This window comes from Magnolia sinica, chromosome 6, assembly GCF_029962835.1.
Source record: "Magnolia sinica isolate HGM2019 chromosome 6, MsV1, whole genome shotgun sequence".
NCBI lineage: Eukaryota > Viridiplantae > Streptophyta > Magnoliopsida > Magnoliales > Magnoliaceae > Magnolia > Magnolia sinica.
The window spans coordinates 22,356,620-22,377,760 of record NC_080578.1 but is presented as its reverse complement, the minus strand read 5'-3'; the positions used below and the strand labels follow the sequence as shown (position 1 = coordinate 22,377,760).

The following is a 21,141-nucleotide window of genomic DNA, read 5'->3' as shown; positions in this document are numbered from 1 at the left end:
GATATTTTATCTTTTAATCATGTAATGGATTAAAAATAACATGATGAAAGGTCTTATTTTATTTTATTTTTTAATCCGGAATAGCATGTAACAATGCTATATATGCTATATTTTATGTGTTTGTAAGAAAAAATTATAGTTGTTTTTTTTTTCTATTATAAAATTTAATCTTTTAAATTTATGGTGTTTGCATTTTTTAAAAATCTTAAATCATAAATTGGTACCGAAATGGTAGTGGGTACGTACACCAACACCTTAGAGGGTACTGAGTGCAAATGCTCATTTCAAATCTGACATGAGCATAGATATGAGTATGGCTGTGGCACCCGAGTACCTGGCCTGAACCCGGCCCATTGACTCCCCAGCCTGTAGGAGTGAATGCCGAAGTAGTTTACAATCTAACAATAGTACAAACGACCAGTGGGGGTCTTCTGGTACGTATTAGTTTTGGGCTGTAGCCAATCTATGATGGGCCCACCAGTTGGATGGTCTTGATCAGCTTACACATGTCATATGTACAGTGGAGATGTCATGAATGAAGAAGGGTGTCCCCCGGGAAGGATACAAATCTGGCACCTGCCGTTGAATTATGATCAAAGTGGGACCCACGAGATGCATTCTATGTTTGGAAATTGGAGCTTGGATTCCCTTCAGAGAAGAACTCTGATACTCTGGCAGAGTGTGATGGATGATACGCATGCACGTGGAACTTACCACTTGCAACTGTGGCAAAAAATTAATTAAAATAAAATTGTTCAAATTGTTGGGTCCCAATTTTGATGGACCCAATTTTGATGTATTATGAATAAAATAAAATATTCTTATTTTATTATCCAATTATCTGATTGGTGGACACTTACTGGACGGTTAAAAATGAATAATATCCAAAGGTCCTGTTTCAATAAACAAGTGTCCACCAATCAGAGGCCACGATTGCTTAAGCACATTGGTTCGACTATTTGTCAGTTTAACTTGAGTTTATGTCTGCCACGTTTACAATTCTGAGTGCCTGCGTATCAGCGTCGCACGGTGCCAGAGCATCGATTAACTCCCTTTCTTTGCACGGGAAACTGTGGGTTCTTAGAATGCTTCACGATTATTGGAAATGGAATTTTTCCTTTTTTCCGACTCAGGAAACGAGAAATAAAAAGATGCGTCGAGGCGGACGGTGATGTTTCTACATCAGTTGTTACATAGAGCCGTGAAAAAAAAAAAAACACTATGTGTGCCCAAGGTGATGTGTGTTTGACGTATACTCCGTTAATCATTTGTGCCCGCTTATGTTAGGAAGTGAGCCCAAAAATCAGGCCGATCCAAAACTCAAGTGGGCCACACCACAGGGAAAAGTAAGGACGTGGACACCCACCATTGAGAGGTTGGGCCCAATGAAGTTTTGGATCAGTCTGATATTGGTTTTACCCTTCATCTTTGGACTCACCTTATTAAGGGGTCGGATAGCATATAAACATCACGGTAGGCCCTGTGAAGGTTTCAATGGCGGTCCAATCCGGCGCATCCAGTTTTTGGGCCATCAACGGGATGTTATGATCATTCACTGGATGTGATGATCGCCCATGATATGAAGGTTGGAGTGGATAGATGGTCCAGATGAACTGGACTATCCATCCAGACCAATCCACTGTCCACATGCTATCATCATACACGGTGACAGAAATCTCATGTATGTGACAAAAATTTTGATGCAAATGAGATGTACCAGAACATCCCCCAATAACATAACCCCAGAGGAATAGTGGGATCCTTGAATATACTTACGCTTGTTGTAGAGGTCGGGCCCACTCTTGGTGATCCACACCGATGATATGGATTCCCAAAAAATAAAAAATAAAAAAAAATCACCAAAATCTGCAGATCGGAACCGTTCAATCAGTCACCTTTTTTTGTATCGAGTGTGGACCATTTTTGTCTTTATTTCTCAGCTTTCCATCTGCAGGCCACCGATCAAATGGATAGAAAACTTCCATCAGTAAGATTTTAGGGAAACACCATCCACATTGAGGTTAATCAGATCAGACCAACAAGTTACCGAACAGCTCCAGATAGGCTCACTTCGATTTGTAAGGACCATTTACCGGACAGGTCCACCGTCGATTGCTCACGGAAAAATGATCACAATGATCGGATAATCAAAGCTATCCAAGATCATCTGTTTGGGGTTATTTTTAGTTCATGTGAAAGTGGTGTAACATGATTGTAAGTGGGCCCTTCTGGGTCCACACAAGAATTCGCACCCTAATAAACCAACTTGGTTCATGGTGGGCAACCACCTCTTGATTGGATTGGCCTTATTTTAACTGGTTGCAGGGGCATTCTCCTTTTGTCTACTAAAATTAAGGGCGTGTTTGGACACACTATCAGATTGCATTGCAAATTTTCAGACAAACTCGAAATGTTCAAAATTGTAATGCAGGGCAAAGCTCCAAATTGCATTTACATTAACTTCAAGTTGGACCTGAAAGAAACCCAACTTCAATGAGAAAACATCGACTCTTGTGAATTCTCGATTAAACTGGCTGTTTCCAACTCAATTCGGTTCTGCATCCAAACACAACCAAAGAGATTTAACTATGGTCCTGCATATAAATCAAAATCAGAAATGACAATTTCAAACAGTTGAATTTCCTTTTAAGAAAGAAAAGGAAAATTGCATTGAGAAAAGATTATCAACCAACCAGAGTAAAACTAAACCTGTTGCTTTTTTCAATAAGAGCATTCAATTACAAGTAGTCTATATATACTTCAGCATACAAAATCTCACAAACCCTTCTCCAAAACCCTTACAATAATCTAAAGGCGGCGAAGGCTTCTATGTTCAAACCTGCCTGGATTCCATATCTGAAATGTCTGGGACCCAGCAACTTGGAAATGGCTGACTAAGGTGGCAGCCAAAAACAACCAACAAACCAATCATATCAAGAACTAGACAGCCAACAAAGAAACTAAGCATAAAACCCACCATTTGATTCCCATCAAAATTCTCCCTAGTCGAATATGATTGTTCACAGGCACGAGAGAATCAAGTGTTTATTTCTGAATTGCACTGATGCTCTCTGTGGCAGCTTCTTCTGTTCCAAAAGATACTCGAGCAGCTTGTCTTCTCAATTCTTGGACCTCCCGTTTTATCACGATCCCCCAACACGCCCTGCGAGCGCCGAGGAGATTGGTCTTGTGTTTCTCCATCTGGGGGTTCAAGAGATGGGCACGGATCATCGTTGCAGGTGCATGAGGGAATTGCAATAGAAGGGAATGGGCTGCAAGAGACGGGACAGAAAAGGTCGGGAGAGACCGAAGCGATGCGGTTTTTGCGGAACTCAGATAGACAAGATGTTGGTGGAGGGTCTGGATCGCAGGCGTGGAGCATGCATGGGGTGCATCCGAGGGCTAGATTTAGCTCAAGCTCCTTCACGGGGGAACCAGGCAATTTTGCAAAAGAAATTATACCATGTCGACAGAGGGGGCATGGAACTGACCCAGGTGGACCCACCATCTCAGTAGTGATGCTGCTGGTCGAGCAAATATAAAGTGCACATCTTGCGCAGAGTTCATGGCTACAACCTGAAAGAAACAAGTGATAACTTAATACTCAGCTCATGGTGCATTGTGTCAGGAATAAGCAGTATTAAGATGAATTTCTACATTTTTGGGGTAGTGATGCAAGAAACTGTTTGGACGGAGTGAATCCCTTTTTTTTTCTTTCTTTTTGATCTGAAAGTATGTGAATCCGAAAAAGTTGGTAGTTTGTTTTACACAAAATATCCCCCGTGGGAACACATTAAAAGGGTGCCTTTTTTTTATTAATTCATTTCATTCCCTCTCCCATTTGTAACAAAATGGATTGGATAGGTATAAAATTTGAACAGGCCCCATAACAATGGTTTATTAATATGTAAAGGTGGACAGTTAAAATTCCACATTTTTCACCCTGATTTCAGAGGAACTTAGATACTCATCATACCAAATCAGATGTGCTTGTCTTCCAAAACATGGGTTCGCATCAAACATGCTGGATGGAACAACAGGTTTTTCTCATGATAAGTTTGTGGAAGAAGCATCCAGAGAGTGCTTATCTGAAAAGTATTCACATCATTTACTGGTTTTTGTGATGATGGTTAGTCTAAGACTAACTCTTTTATTTTGCTAGATTATTCAACAATCATCAGCTCTGTGAAGTGATAACACCTATGTGGAATAAATAATTCTCCTGTTGCAAGAGTATTGGTGGTTTTTGGTTTCCTTCAACTAGTATTCTTTTCTGTCTGATGTTCATTTTCACATCTGATATCAGTAGTTCATTTGGGTAACAGATCATGCAAAATCAGATTATGCCTTAATCTCAATTTTGGTGTGCCCCATTACCCCCAAGTCAGATTCACATCTGCTAAAGCAGTGCCATCTGCTAAAGCAATGCTCCCCGCTTAATCACAATTATGTGAAGTTTTGAAAAAAAAAAAAAAAGGGTTAAAATGGACAATGTTTGTGATTAAGTCAAGAGAAAATAGCACTTTTACAGAGGCAAATCTGAGGTATAGGGCACAGGCCCACCAAAATCAGGATTGAGACAATCCAGATTTTCAGGATTCCATGTGCAAAGAGACCTGTGAAATTAAACCATTCTCCCAGCATCCCAATTTTGGAACCACATTTCTAGCCTAAACCTGCACACAAAATTATCATGTGCACTATTGCTGTAGCTTACTGCAAATTTTCTATCACAAGGAATGAAGAAAAAGAAAAGTCTCAGAGGCTTCTCTATGAACTCTCGTAACATGAAATGCTATGATAGCGATGGAAAAAAGTTGGAGGATGGCCACATGCCTATGTCAGGGGGCAGGTGGCGGGGAAGCAGCTGCAGATGTGACACATGGCCAGCCAGCCATCAGGGCTGGAAAAATGTCGAAGGCATACATTCAAGAACCCACTTGTGTAGAGTTATTAAATGGGAGTAATTCTCGAATGGAAGAGTTAAGCAGCCCAGGCATGTGTGAGCTTCTCTCTCTTTTATTCAACCTGGCCAATGAACCTTTCCATGTCGAGTGTTGTCCCATGTCCATGATTTCTCAAGGACTTGGCTTTGGGATTCAGATTGGTTTTCTCAAGAGTGTATGGTCCAAATAGCCCTGGTCAGTGTGCTCACCTGTTGGATGAATTGGATTCATTCTGGAAAAAAAAAAAATGGTGTCTACATAGGTATTTGGGAGGTGACCTTAATGTGTATTCTCCTTTGAAATCCAAGGAGGGCTGCATGACACGAAGCATGAGGGGGTCATCGGATAGGGTCAATAGGAACGATCTCGTCGATATCCCGATGGGGGATGTGAGATTTACTTGGACAAATGGGTAATAAAGGGTAGTTAAATCCGGGCTTGATCAATTTCTCATCTCCATAAAGTGGGCAGAGAAATTCCCCTTGGTGCAGCAGAGAGGCCTCCCAAGGCAAGGCCAATTTACGACCATTGTCCAATAGCATTGGAAGTGGAGGAGGATGATTGGGGTCCACGGCCATTTTGATTTGAGCTCATGTGATTGGAAGTGGAGGGATTCCAGAGTTGGTGAAGAAATGGCGTTCGTCCTTCACAGTGGATGGACATGCAAGTTTCATTCTCCTTCAGAAACTTAAACTCCTTGCAGGTAGAACCAGCTCTTGGAGGAAGGAGGTGTTGGGGATTTGAGAAACAAATACACTCTCCTTCGTGAATCGTGATATTCAAGCACTTGATATAAAAAAGGGATGGAGTTGTCGGAGGAGGAGAAATTGAGGACAGAGAAGCTCTCTTTAGATTATATGAACCAGCTAAAGGAAGAAAAAAAATAAAGTGGTGGCAGCGGTCAGGAGCAATGTGGCTTAAAGAGTGAGACAAGAATACGAAGTTTTCCCATGACATTGCTAGCATCAAGGTTAGGAATAATAAAATCCATAGTGTGACAGTGAACAAGATAAGGGTAGAGGAAAACTTCCAGGTGCGCAAAGTCATTGTCGATTTCTACAGTTATCTCCTTGCTGTTGAGAGATGGGTGCAACTGCAGCTTGATAATTTGTCCTTCGATCTTATTTCTGATGAAGAGGTTCAGGTTCTCAAAAAACCATTCTCTATGGAGGAAATTAAAGCGGCTATGGATGCTTTGGGTAAAGTTGACGTGGCCAGATGGATTTCCCAATAAATTTCTTTCAGGTATTTTGGGAGTTGGTGAAAACCAATTTGTTAGAGCTTTATAGCAGAGTTTTATGATAGAGGTCGGCTTTCACTAAAATTGGGTGCTTCTTTTATTGCTGTAATCCCAAAGAAGGAAGGGGTAACAAAAGTTTGAGGGATTTTAGGCCTATTAGTATTATTGGAGGACCTTACAAAATACTAACTAAAATATTGGCCTTCAGATCCCACTTACTAATTACAAACATCATTTCCAAAGCCCAGGGAGCAGCTGTAGCTCGTAGACAATTCAAGAGTGCATCGACTCGCACTATAAGGAAGGTAAAAAAGGGTGTCATCAATAAGCTAGACATTGAGAAAGTGTACAATCACGTTTATTGGGAATTCCTCAATTATATACTCAGTCAGTTGGGATGCAGTCATGGACACAGGAGTGTATTCAGTCGGACAGGTTCTCGGTTATGGTTAACAGGTCCCCCAATGGGTACTTCAAGGCATCGAGAGGGTTGCATTAGGGAGATCCGCTCTCACCCTTTTTGTTTAGCTGGCAGTGGAAGCCCTGGGCAAAATTTTGGATAAAGGTATGTAGATGGTTCTCATTAGCAAGCTCAAGGTTGAAGAAGCAGATTTTTAGATATCCCATCTTCAGTTACCAATGACATTATTCATTTTGCAATATGGAAGAAGTCAAGGTGTATAGCTTGAGGAAGATTATTAGGTGCTTCAAAGTGGTGTTAGGCATGAAGGTGAACATCCTTAAAAACGAGTACTTGAGCATTGGTATTACTAAGGAGGCAACAGAGAAGCTGGCGAACCCAACGAGGTTTGGGCAAGAGACCATCACCGTGGGTTTGCTCCCTACAAGTGCGGGTTCGACTCCCATCCTCGGCATTACCCCGATACAAGTGGTTGTGGGTAACCGCGTGTATCCGCAAGGAATAGTCTCACCTCAAAAGGGGCAGGGACACCCTGTGTCTTTAAAAAATAATAATTAAAAAAAATAAAAATAGAGAAGCTAGCGAAAGTAAAGTTGTGAAGCAATTATGGGACAACCTTACAAAAATATTCAAAAGGAAATTGCCAGTGTGAAAAAGTAAGCACCTCTGATTTGAATTTGCCGCTTTATTTTATGTCTCTTTTCAAGTGTCTGAAGTAAAAATAAGCTCCATTATGAAGTGAGATGCAAGCCTTAAGCAAGAAAGTATAGTGTTAGGGGAGGGTGGTGGACAAAAGATTCTTACTATTACAGGGCTTCAACAATGTGGAAGATGATTATCAAACTGGAATAGGCTCAAGTAATTGGTTTGTCATTAGGGGATGGTTCGAGGATTCAATTTTGGGACAATGCTTAGACAAGTGAGAGGGTGCTTTGAGATGATTTTCCGAGGCTAGCTAGGCTAACCCCAGAAGCGAATATCGTTATTAATGGATGCTACTCAGTTTCAGGTAATGAAGTGGTGTGGATCCCTCCATGTAGAAGAAATCAATTGGTAGGGGAAGTGGAAAAGCTTTCTCATTTGCTTGAGAGGCTGCATTCCATTGGTCCTTCATTAGGACTTGGGGATACATGGGTCTGGAACAAACAGAAATCTGGTCGATTTTCAATCAGCTCTTTCTACAAGTTGATTCTAGGGTCTTTGTCCGAAGAGCACCATTTGCAGTCCCTACATGATTGGAAGGGAGGAATAAGATCCTAACAGCTAACAATCTCCAGAAGAGGAAGATGGTAATTCACAAATGTTTACATGATATGCATGCAGGAAGTGGAATTGATTAACCATCTCTTCATTCGTTGTCCCTTTGCTCGTGAGTTACAGGTAGAGTTGTACACGAGTCAAACTGAGTCGAGCTTGGCACAGCTCGGCTTGGCTCAGCCAATAGATAACCCTAGCTCGAACTCGGCTTGGCTCGATCCTCGAGCCTGTCTGACCAACTCGGCTCGGTTCAATCAGCAACTCGAGCCAGTTCGAGCCTGTGACATTTTCTCAAACACAGAGTGCATCTTCGATTTCTCATAGAATGAAAAACGGTAACAACACTTTACAGGTATTTCATCAAACACTCGGCGAGCAGCATCAAAATCAAGATATGAGGGCAGTCTTATAATGTAAAGTTTTTTAAGTAGTGATTTATATCGTATCCATTCCTTCCTGGCCACCAGCCGATCCCGCGGAGAATGTATGCACCCAAAACAACACTTCATTGAGTCATTTCATCAAACACTCGGCGAGCAGCATCAATATCAAAATAACCAAGTCACCGAGCCAATTCAATCCGAGTCGATTCGAGTTGAGGTTCGATCCGAGTCGAGTCGAGCCCAGGCAAGCTCAAACTCGGCTCGAATTTTTTTCGAGCTCCAAAAACTAGCTCGACTCAGTCCAAATCCAATTTCGAGGCAAGGCGAATCGAGCTTTTCCGAGTCAAGTTGAGCGAGCTGATCGAGCCAACTCGACTCGTGTACAGCGGTAGTTACGGGAGAGGTTCTTGGCAATCTTTGAAGTGTCGTGGTGATGTTGGGAACTATTGAGCGTCTCTTTCTATCTTGGCATGGGGGTGGGATTAGGAAGAAAGGGGGAATACTCTAGAGATTTTCTTTATTGGCAGGCATTTGGTTCTTATGAAGAGAAAGGAATAAATGTTGTTTCCAATTTTTTTATTTTTTTTTAAAAAGTGATTTAATCTTAGAGATCTTTTAAGAGGGGGCTGAAATGGACGTAATGATATAGGCCTCGAATATAAATGTCCTATCTCGGCCTCTTCTTGGTCTATCTTGTAATTGCCTTTTGGTTGTTCTTTGGTTTTGCCTCTCTATGATAAAATCGTGTTACCTTTCAAATATATATATATATATATTTAATGGGATGTTACAGTTAAAGAAAAGACAAACGTCAAAAAAATGTCATCAGAAGTGACATAAGAATTTTTTTATTATTTTTTTTAAAGCATCTTTAACTATTAGCGGACTAGTGGTGATTTTAATGTCCATGTGAGATTATAACAAAAGCAATATTGCATATTGCAGTGGAGAAAAAGGAAACATGGAGATGAGGAAAAAAAGTGCAAGTCCATTTAGGGTGGAATGGATCAAGTTGACCCATGGCAATTGGCCCAACCCGCTTCTAAGCCAAGTTTGGGCCGAATCGGGGTCAAGTTGCAAGTAAATCTCGGACCAAAAAAGGAGCCTATTTAGATTATCAATCGGGCTTGGCTTTGGGCCAACCCGATCTGACCCACCCATATATTGGTCAATGGGTTGGGCCAAATAACTTGACCTAAAACCCAAAACAAAAGAATCCTAATATATGCGTGATTGCCCTTCTGTGAATGCGTGGATGAGATGAAACATACATGTGTCACTAAAAACCCAATCCCATAAGCATGTAATAGTGAGCTCCATACACATGAAACTCCAAGAATAGTGAAGAAGCCTGATAAGATGGATTGAATTAGTATATGGGTCGGGTTTGGTGAGTTGGCTAAGCCTAACCCGACTGCAATTAAACAGGTTGGGGTTAGTTTGCATTCAAACTACAGAAATTTTAAGCAAGTTGGGTCAAGTCATGAGTAGCGAATTAGGTTAAGGCCATATTTCTTGACCCATTTATTAAATGGGTTGGGCAAACCTCAACTCGTACCAAACCTGACCCATTGCAAGGCCTAAGTAATATAGGGGCATCTTCACACCGAGCTCGAGTGGGGTGACATGTGGGATGCAAGGGCACACTCGGGGTGGGCAGCCGTGTGAGGTGGGTAGCTCGTGTGAGGCAGACCCCACCAGTGTGAGATGGGTGGCTCATGTGAAGTGGAACCCATGTGAATTAGGGCCCATGAGGGGGGGTTCGGCCGGAGTCCTAATCCATGAGATGTGGGCCCTAGGATATGAGATAAAGGGATTGATTCACCATGCTCTATCAGTTCGAGCTTTTCGAGCAAGTGATTAATTATCCTACATCAAATTGGAATCAGAACGGGAGGTCTCGTGTTCAAGACTCATTATCGATAATGATTAATGCAGGGGCATTTTTACACCGGGCTCGAGTGGGGTTGCCTGTGGGATGCAGGAGCCCACTCAGGGCGAGTGGCTCGTGTGAGGCAGGCCCCACCCATGTGGGGCAGGCGGCTCGTGTGAAGCATAACCAATGCCCCACCTGTGTAAGGCAGGTGGCTCATGTGAGGCAGTACCCATGTGATTTGGGGCCCACGAGGGGGATTCGGCCGAGATCCTAACCCATGAGATGTGGGGCCTGGGCTATGAGATAAAGGGATTAATTCGCCATGCTCTATCAGTTCGAGCTTTTAGACCAAGTGGCTAATTATCCTGCATTAGGAACCCATGTGAAGTGGGGCCGACAAGGGGGGTTCGGCAGAGGTCCTAACCCATGGGATATGAGATAAAAGGATTGATTCACCATGCTCTATCAATTCAAGCTTTTAGAGCAAGTGGTTAATTGTCCTGCATCGTTAAGTCCATTACAAGATGTAGAAAAGAAAGAGACCAAACCTTCAGCAGCGACACTACAAGCTCTCTCAAGGCAAACAGCACAAATATCACTATCATCGGAGGAGGCCGTCAATGATTGCAACCCACATTCCCTGCAGAGAAAACCCATGCAATGATCATGCGCCATACAAGCTTTGTGAAAATAACCTTAAATACAAAATTCTTGTTGAATGATTTCTTAAGCTTGGCTTCTACAACACAAGATGGAACTTGCATGCAAAGAGTGGATCAGTTGATGCCTCGAGAAGAATATTCAGATTTGTATTTTTGGATAAACACTGAAGAAAGCATTGCAATTAGATTACTGAAAAATGCAAAGCATACACCTTATCATTTATTGCAGACCCTCAAGGGTATTTCTGTTTTTTCAGTATTTTGGATAGGTTTCTGTTTTTTAAAGGTTTAACTAGTTTTGCCCTTCTATTATTTTGTTTTGGCAACTACATGAGAAAAGTTAATCCGTCTGTGTTAGTATCTCATGAAAATACAGAACCAGGACAAGATTTTCGGCTGCGATTGCTCTTCCCATTAATCCATCAAGGGCCATCATGGAATCTGAAACCCATTTGGAAGCTATCATTGCTATTTGTTTTGGATCTGCTGATTCATCAGTTGCCTCCAGGTATACATCTCATATTCACCATGACCACCACAAGATGCATTTCAGCAAGTCTCTTATTCAAAAACCTGTTGTGGTAAACCAACCAACCAAATCTCATCCACATGAAGTATGATCCCACTCCATAAACATTGCTAAGAAACCTTGCCACCATCAATCCAATGTGAACCAAGGGATTAAAAATTGTTACTTAATGGCGGTTACATAACGGTAACTGTGGGAGCTGTAACAGCCATTACAGAAAAAAAAAAATGGCCTCTAATGACCGTTATGGGGCCGATAGTTTTTTTTTTTTCCTGTAAAATAACAGTAATGATGGTGACTGTTACAGCCACCATTACCATTATTGAGTACCTGGATGTGAACCCCTAATCAGTGAACAATGTAGTTATTAGTGTCATAAAGATTGCCATAATAACTCACTGATTTGACTTCACTCAAGTCTCCATCATATTTAGTAAATTGCAGTGGCATCCATGAAAGTGCATCTTGAGAATGTATGGGCAGGTCACCACAACAGTCTTCATCTGAGCAAGACTTGTTTTCAGTGAATCAAGGTTCGGTGATGTCAACATCCATATCAATCTCTATCCACCATGGGAGAACTCTGTACATCCCCAATAAGGACTCTCTTAGGCATTTGCCACGTACTATGATCATCACTGTCTCATTTTAGTGATGCATCTTCATATTGAGTATGTACTATGGTGGTTGTTAACTGCCCTTGGCCCAGTCTATGAGGCCCTTGGTGATGTTATAACAAAAAAGAATCAGCACCATACTACTCCACCTCCCTCAGATCCTGCTAATGCTCTTCACATGGTGCTGCTTATGTCGCCTGTTCTGACTTTTTTGCACCCCAGCACGTCTAAAAAGTGTGCTTTATCTGCAACTTCTGTCACAACCTACAGGTATAAACATATGAAACCAAAAGGCAAGAAACAAGCTACTAATGCTTTTCTCTGTGCCTTAAAAGAATGATCTTTCAGCTACTCTGTGCCTAGCTCACAACTGCTCAGTTAGGCTGGTCCTGGTCATGATATCTGTGGTAAGCTCTCTCTTGGTCTTGCTCAGATGGAGTGGAACTTCTGCATCCAAATTTCAGGTTCACATTGGCTATTTGATTCCAGCACGTCTCATATGTTATCGATCACAGCTCTTTTTTTCTTCTTCCTCTAGTCGCTCACAACCTTTAGAAGATGTTACATGGCCTCAAACAGTTTATTAAACTTTGATAAGTTCTAGGATTTAGATTTCAGTTGGTCACTCTATTTTTAGGGTAACATCAGGACCACTTTTGTTCCTGTCTGTGGATGAGAATTCCTTTTGGAGAAAACCAGCAGGATAAATTTCACACCAAGAACCAGCCAGATTGCAGTTTCACATAGGACATGTCGGATGCCTTTGGTATTTTCCCAACTCTGTGTGTGTGCATGTGTTTCTTTTCTTTTTTCTTCTTCTTCTTCTTCTTTTTTTTTTGGGGGGAGGGGGCGGGGCAGTTGCTACAATGTTGCACCGAGGGCTGGAAATTCATCCAGTACTTATTTTTTAATGCTGTAAAATCCCTCTAGTTGCACGATACGGTTTCTTCTTCTTCATCTAAAGCCTTATCCCAACTAATTAGGGTCAGCTACATGAATCCTGATCCACCATTCCACTTATCAAAATCCATATTCTCAGTTAAACGATAGGGCATCAAGTCTTTTATTACTGTCTCCACCTACATCCTTTTGGGCCTTCCCCTTTGCCCTTAGAGCCTTCAACTTGAAACAACTCACTCCTAAGCAGTGCAATTCTTCATTGCCATTACACCTACTTTCCCTCATCTTATTAACTATTCAAACCCCCAACCCGCTGCAAATTTTATTTTTGCTGCCATAAATCATAATTTGAGGGAAATCCTGTCAGTTTATTTCCTACACAGTTATTGAAGACTGACATCTATTTGGACCATCTAATCCCTTGATCAATTGCATCACATGTACAACCAGTTGCATCAGATAATGAATTTTGTTTATCATGGCGTGACATCCACAAGCCATACATTCCTCGTTTTGGTAAACAGCAGCATTTGAGAGAATCAGCACATGTACAAATGTCTTCTAATTAAGCTGTAGGGGTAATTATTTTAGCCTCTCTCTGTTTGTGTAAGGACATTTATGTCATTCGATCCTTAGTTAATTGTATTCTTTGTACAATAGACAGTTCTTCCATAAACCGAGAATAATGAAAACAGCAGCACTTAAGAGGGTATCGGCACATGTACAAATGTCTTCTAATTAAAGCTGTAGGGGTAATTATTTTAGCCTCTCTCTGTTTGTGTAAGGACATTTATGTCATTCGATCCTTAGTTAATTGTATTCTTTGTACAATAGACATTTCTTCCATAAACCGAGAATAATGAGAACCGTTAGGCTTCCTCTCCACTCTTCCAGGTTTGACAGAAGTCCAGTCCAATTATTAAGAAATGGTTACAGCATTTATCTAACAAAAATCTAATGGGCAGCAAATATTGTTAGAGTGCACAGACATGCCACCCAGAAAGCGAAACTTGCACCAACAGTCATTTGCAGATTAACAGGAATAAATAATCAAGAAAGTACCTTGCTATATTAAGTATGCTCATAAGAGGCAAAGACAGAAATTTTGATGGAGGAAAAGTGGGCAAGGTCGAATGAGAATTTGGTTGCAGCCATGGTTCAAGCCAATGGCGTCCCCATATCCTAGCAACATCAAGTGGCAGCCACCTGAAAAGTATTTGAAATTTCACTAAGCATGTCAAACTATGAAATTCTCATTTATAAGTAGGGTACTATCTGTAACAGATTAACAACGTCAACCACTGGAAGTGTATCTGAATTTCATCTAGACAGCATGGACAACATACCCATTGCAATTTAATGTCAACCGACTTGCACCTCTTGCAAGAAGAATCTGCACAAAGATAATAGCCATCCTTTCAAACTCAAAAGAAACAATCAAATGGGTGTTATCAAATCCCAATAATCATGCGAACTGCTAAACAGCATTCTTAATAACTAAAGGGAAAAACTGGTTCTAGTAGCTATGCCTGGCAACACTTGAGATTTCCTCCGCATGCAGCGTAATGCAAAGGAGTGCTTCCAGCTCCTGCCCAAAACGGAAAAGAAAGAAAGAAACTGTGTTAGAAAGTGATAGGACCCATAGAAACCAGTGACTTGTTTACTCGAAATGTATCAAGACATCTCATAATGGAACACACCTATCAAATCCATCGATGTGCCATAATGGAAGGTCACAGCTGAAACATTTGCATGAATATCGAGTAGCAACTGTACACAATCAAAGTGCCCATTCAATGCAGCCATATGAAGAGCAGTTATACCGCCATCCGCTGCCTTGTTTACAAACTTGGAGAGAGCACTGCATTGACAATAAGCAGCTCGTTTTAAAACAGTGACTTCTTCAGCAAAACTAAATCAGTAGCAGAGATGACGGTGAGACTTGAAATATTCTTACGATACCCAAAAGTTATAAAACACAATATATTGACTAGTTTATTTTAGTATAAACATAAACAATAAACTCAATATAGTCTTCCAATCTCCACTTTTCTTTCTTCTCTTTACACTTAAAAGCTAGAGAATGCAGAAGAACTTCACATGAGAGGAAACAGAATCGCCTTGGCAGTACATGTGGGAGCTTGGCAAACTTGTGAGATCTGGACCTTTCATCAGGCAGGAGTCCTATGTGAACATGCCATGACCCAAGAATCAGGTTGGACCACCCATCAGGTGTGCCATGCATGCATCTTGAAAGTAGAAAGTTGGTCAAGTTATTCTAACCAAACATTTTATCACTTAGCACATGTGTTGCCAACCTGACGAGCACAGCAGCCTACTTTTCAGCCAGAGCACACACATAGTGTAAGCCAGCAGATGAATGCCTGGCTGGCATACAATCTTCCAGTCTCTTTTCTTTCTTCTACTGGCATTTAAAATTATGTGCAATTCAGACTTGGTACATTTCTTCTTTCAAGGAAGAAAGAAACATGAAATAGAAAACAAACCGCATACAGTTGATCATATCTTTGGTGCAAAGAACCATTGCCTTTATCACCATTATTTGCGGAAGTAAGCACTTCGAAGGGAGCACTTGGGACAAAGTCGGCAACTACGAGCCTTATACACCTTACATGCCCATTCACTGCTGCAAAATGCAGAGCTGTCCTACCGCTAAGATAGTCTGTTCTTGTAACCTGGAATAGATGTTTAAAAAAAATTAAAATTAAAATTTAAAAAAAAAAAAAAAAAACTCTGTAAAAGAGCCTATGAATATCATAAGTGAGGCAAAACCTGGTAAAAAAAAAAAGCCCCGGAATTTACATAGAGATACAGGAAAGACAACATACATTGCTTCTGAATAGAAGAAGAGTCTGCACTACTTCCCAGTGCCCGTATCGGCATGCATGCATCAACGCAGTCTACAATGCAAAAAAAAAAAAAAAAAAAAAGCACTAAAGTCAGAAGTTTAGAAACATGTAGATCAAAGGGTGCTCATTAAAATTATCATTCGAGCATTTATGCTGATTTAGGGTGGGGGGACAGATTTTGATAGTCCATTAATTGCAATTTAAGAGGCCGAATTTAAAGAAATTCATAGCACATTAACATATTTCTTATGGATCCCCGTGCCATGGTTAAATGAGACACCTCACTACAAAACTGCAACTCATCCACCTACATATGGCATGCACGCATGCCAGTCCAGTGCACCCAACTTGCAGGCCCCATTATAGATGGAGCAGGCCCAAATCACACTGATTAGATGATCTTAACCATCTGATTTTTCCTCTTAAATTTGGACAGCTAACTGCCAATGTGATGGTAACTAATTGGACACCTACAACCATCCAATCAATATGATTTTCAGGCTATGCACAATCCGTGTTGGGGCACATGATTTGGATGATCCATATTCGCATGAATACGTGACATGTGTATGGTGGATGAGTTACACCCCCTGTTCGACGATACAACCCCTTTTCTCTTCTGATGAATTGCACAAACTGCAATCCGATCATGGCAATATGTCCGCATGGATGGGTGGAGTTGTCAAAAAATAGAAGTAAATGTCTTTTCTTTATTAACAAAATCCATTTCCAAATTCTCCGTTTATTCTTCATTTCAATCCAAATGAATCTAAAACAAGCAAAAATGAAAGTTCCCCCACACCTGACCACAGTAATTCCTTGAATTTACATCAGCGCCGTTCTCAAGCAATAGCGACACAATCTACAAAAAAAAAAAAAAAAAAAAAAAAAAAAAAAACAAACAAACAAACAAACAAACTTCATGGAATAAAAAACACACTGCAAAACCATCAAAGCGAAAGAAGATTGGGAAATTAAGGAAAAATACCTCATTGTGACCTTTGGCGGCGGCAAAATGGAGAGGGGAATTGAGGCCGCCGAAGGTCGAGTAGCGTGCGAGGCAAGGATTGAATTCTAGAAGCATCCGAGCTTCGACCAAATCTCCATCCCTCGCCGCTGAAACCAGACGCTCCCCTGACGCCGAGCATCCGAACGAATTCCCCATCTCCAAAAGAAAAGATCTCAAAATCAAAGCCTACACCTCTTCAATCACATACAGGAAGAGAAGATCTCAGCCCTTGAATGAAAAGATCTTCTATAACAAGCAAAAAAATGGAAACAAAACAAAATGAAATGAAATCTCGCTGTTATTTATAGGGTTTTTTTAGGTCAACTGCTCGAACGAATTCAAACGACAAAAACAAAAGATAAAATAAATATTATAATTATTATTAAAACGAACCGAGAAAGATTGCAAGTGAGAGTAACGAAGTTGGATTCTTCTTCAGTTTGAGGTTGGCGTGATGACGTGTCATGTGATGCATATATCACATTCCCATCTGGTAGATGGAAGCGACGGTTACTGTATATACACGCATGAATGGTGTTTGTATGAATGTTTCTGTTTCCTCGCTCGTCTCTGTTGCTGAGAAGAGAAGGTAAAAAAGAGCAGAGAACGACTTTCCCTTTGCCTCTACGCAAGCCCTTCTTCTTGCTCCTGCAATTTCTCTTCGACGATTTTATTGTAGTGGGGCCGAGACGGGTCCATGCCACTCTCTGAAATTACTAAAATACCCTTTGCTTTTATCCGGAAGAAATTCATTTTGAAGCCGGTTCCCTACAAATCGTTGTAGAATAAGCTTACCATACAATTGCTGATGTAGAGCCCGCATGGGTTTTTTTATGTGATCCAACCTGTTGAGAAGGGTGTCTCTATTTATCAAAGTTTCAGCCAATCCAACCATTATGTAGGATACCTCTTGAATTTGGATTTTTTATGGTTCTCCATTGTTTTCTACTGTGGGACCCACCGTTATGGGAATATTCTATCCAAACCGTGAATTTATATGATCCCTACTAGGATGATGTGATGACGAAATTATAGACCGATACAATCATTATTTTTTCCACACCATACATGGAGTCGTTAGATGAATGTGCTTCAAAAATAAATTGCCGAAATTGCAAACGAGAAATAATCAGGTACTGTACTGAGTATCGTAAGTTTACTAAATTGCACCTTCTTTTTTGACACGTATCACACTTTTAGCGCATCTGATCCATTAAAAGGTACCCTTATCTTGGAGATTACATAAGTTGAGAAGAAAGCTGATCTGATCATTGTATAGGCTATTCCATCAAATCCGACTGATGATCTGACAAAGATTTTAAAAATAAAATAAATAAAATAAAATAAAAACATATGGCCTGCTTCATGATCGGATCCATCCATCTTTCGTGCTTGGTGACTTTTGCACGGATAGGATTCCCTACACGTGCAAAAAGTTGCGGGAGAAAAGATGCACAATACGGTTACGCCAGTGCCTGCCAGTGAATGCTACGAAATTACGCTAATGCTCGGTCGAGAAACCAAGTCACACGAACGAGTCAAACACAACTCAGCCGATTAACTCGAAACTCGGGCGAGTCCCAACTCGACTGAAGACGTGACAAGTCGAGTCGAGTACTCGCGGCACGCGTACACGGGATTCGAGCTGCTCGTCCGGAGGCCACACAAAAATCGTTCAGGCGAGATTTTCGAGGCGCCGGACTTGGAAGAAAAGATACAGATAAGAGTCACGAAAATGGGCGCGGATTGCGGGCTGAGTAACTCGCTAGGTTGTGTAAACTCTGTGGGGCCCACCTGTGATGTATGTGTCTTATCCAAACTGTCCATCCGTTTTATCAGTGCTTCTTAGGGTTTGAGCCAAAAATTGAAATACATACAAAGCTCAAGTGGACCACACCACAGGGAACAGTGGGGATATTGAAATCCACCGTTGAAACCTTCTTAGGGCCCACAGTGATGTTTATTTGTCAAACCTACCTGAGTAACTCAGTAGGTTGAGTAAACTCTGTGGGGCCCACCCATGACGTATGTGTCTAATCCACGTTGTCCATCCCTTTTATCAGTGCTTCTCAGGGTCTGAGCCAAAAATTGAAGTATATACAAAGCTCAAGTGGACCACACCACAGGGAACAGTGGAGATAAAGAAATCCACCGTTGAAATCTTCCTAGGGCCACGATGATGTTTATTTGTCAACCCTTCCTAGTAACTCAGTAGGCTGAGTAAACTCTGTGGGGCCCACCCATGATGTATGTGTCTTATCCACACTGTCCATCCCTTTTATCAGTGCTTCTTAGGGTTTGATCCAAAAATTAAAGTATATACAAATCTCAAGTGGACCACACCACAGGGAACAGTGGGGATAATGAAGTCCACCGTTGAAACCTTCCTAGGACCCACAATGATGTTTATTTGTCATCCCACCTGTTCATAAGTTACACAAACATGAATGAAGGGAAAATACAAATATTATTTTGATCCAAAACTTTTGAGCCATTATGGAGTTTTCCGCCGCAAGTGTTCATTTTCTACTGTTTCATGTGGTGTGATTAACTTGACTTTAGTATATACTTCGATTTTGAGCTAATGACCTAAAATGAGCTAGAAAATGGATAAACCGTGTGGATAAGGCATGTACATCATGAGTGGCCCCAGCCGAGTTTAGTCAGTATGCATTAGCAGCTTACATACATCATGAGTGGGCCCAGCCGAGTTTAGTGAGTGACTCAGTACCAATCTGGGCTCCTAGAAAATAGGCCTGCCCAAATAGCTCCAGGTAAAGGAACCGGAATGGGTGGTGACCACGGAAATGGACTGGCTAGTAACCCTGCCACTAGCCAATGGCTAGTGGTCGGTGTTATGTGGGACACATCATGATGTATTTGTTTCATCCATGCCATCAATCCATTTTTCCATATCATTTTATGGTATGAGCTCAAAAACGAGGTAGATCCAAATCTCAAGTGGACCACATAGTGTTGATTGAACGCCTACCATTAAAACTTCCTGAGGCCCACAAAAGTTTTGGATCAAGCTTATGTTTCTTTTTTACCTTCATACAGGTATGTACGACCCAAGGGGTTTTTAATAGTGGACATTCAATCACTACTGTTTTCCATGGTGTAGTCCAACTGATTTTTAGATATACCTCATTTTTTATTTTTTTTTTATAAAGCCCTAAAATAATCTTTAAGAATGTATGGACCGCGTGGAGAAAACACATGCATCATGAAATGGCCCACAGAGCACCGAACACGCCACCTTGCTAGTGGCAGCGTGACCAGACGGTGGTGTTGGGCACTGTGGGACCCGCCGTTGTATATGTGTTTCACGCACGCCATTCACCAGTTCTGCCATGTCATTTTTGGGCATGAGCCCAAAACTGAAGGAGATCAAAGGGCGCAGATTAGCTACTGACAGGTTGAGTAGCAAGACCCCTACTGAAGTGACATCACCAAGTTTTATGGACCCACTATGATGTATGTGCATGTGTTGTATCCACGCCATCCATCCATTTTGAGATATCATTTTAGGACATGAGCCAAAGAATAAAGCAGAAAATCTGTATTGGATCCCACCACAGAAAATAGCAGGGTAAGTGATTCCCACCATTAAAACTATCCTAAGGCCCAACATGATGACATAAAAGAAGGGAAAACACAGATATCGGCTTGATCTAAAACTTTTGTGGCCTTTAGATGTTTTTACTGTAGGTGTCACTGTCCGACTTTTTTCTATGTTAGGTCCACTGGAGCTTTGGATTTAACTCATTCTTTGGATCTTGCCTTAAAATGATCTCTCAAAATGAAGGGACAGCCTGGATACAGAACATACATTACGGTGGGGCCACGGGACTTGGTTACATCACTTCAATAGTGAGACTCCCTACTCAACTTGTCGGTAGCTAATCCTCACCTGAGATCAAAAGCTCCAATGGACCACACATTGGAAACATTGGTGATTTAACGCCCACCATTAAAAACTTTTGGAGCCACAAATTTTTTGGATTGAGCTGGTATCTTGTTTTCCCTTCATTCAGGTCGGCAGGTGTGACCTTATCAATAGTGGTTGACCTAATGCTACTATTTTGTGTGGTGTGGTCCACTTGAGCTTTCAATCAACTTCATTTTTGGGCTCAAGATGAATAAGATCTAGAATTGAGGAACCACATTACAGGAAACAGTAGACAGTGTCAGCTCAACATTTTTGGGGGCCTCGCAAGTCATAAAAATGAGGCCTTTTAATTTAAAAAATAAAAAAATTTAATTAATTCAAAATTAAATCGTAAATTTGCTTCTTGCCTTTTTAGATACAAAATTACGAATTAAATTTTTGTATTCAAGTTTACCTAATAAATCAGTTTTGATAGATAAAAATGTTAAACTATTTAATTTATCTTAATTAGAATTTGGTCCCCCTAATACTTGGTTATT

At 41.1% G+C, this 21,141-nt stretch overlaps 1 protein-coding gene across 2 annotated transcripts; it reads right to left on the bottom strand.

The window, feature by feature from the left end:
- Positions 1-2,696: 2,696 nt before the first annotated feature.
- LOC131248527 (E3 ubiquitin-protein ligase XBAT33-like) lies at positions 2,697-17,396 on the bottom strand. 2 transcript variants are annotated; one of them, XM_058248838.1, is made up of 11 exons: positions 17,104-17,396; positions 16,690-16,956; positions 16,504-16,563; positions 15,681-15,752; positions 15,346-15,527; positions 14,532-14,692; positions 14,361-14,419; positions 14,178-14,224; positions 13,894-14,037; positions 10,672-10,763; positions 2,697-3,576 (listed from the first exon to the last, which is right to left on the bottom strand). In XM_058248838.1, the coding sequence occupies exons 2-11, from the start codon at positions 16,864-16,866 to the stop codon at positions 3,038-3,040; spliced, it is 1,533 nt and encodes a 510-aa protein (XP_058104821.1). In that variant the 5' UTR covers positions 16,867-16,956; positions 17,104-17,396; the 3' UTR covers positions 2,697-3,037. The 2 variants fall into 2 exon arrangements, with proteins under 2 accessions (XP_058104821.1, XP_058104822.1); XM_058248839.1 differs by having other exon boundaries at positions 16,690-16,904.
- Between the last annotated feature and the right edge of the window lie 3,745 nt (positions 17,397-21,141).

What these genes read in the sequence shown, in the direction of transcription:
- LOC131248527 (XM_058248838.1), bottom strand. Translation starts at nt 16,866, where the DNA reads ATGGGGAATTCGTTCGGATGCTCGGCGTCAGGGGAGCGTCTGGTTTCA. An exon ending in CACCAAAGATATGATCAACT is followed by an intron (nt 14,693 to 15,345) that starts GTATGCGGTTTG and finishes TTGTCAATGCAG; the next exon opens with TGCTCTCTCCAAGTTTGTAA. An exon ending in TTGACATTAAATTGCAATGG is followed by an intron (nt 14,038 to 14,177) that starts GTATGTTGTCCA and finishes AATACTTTTCAG; the next exon opens with GTGGCTGCCACTTGATGTTG.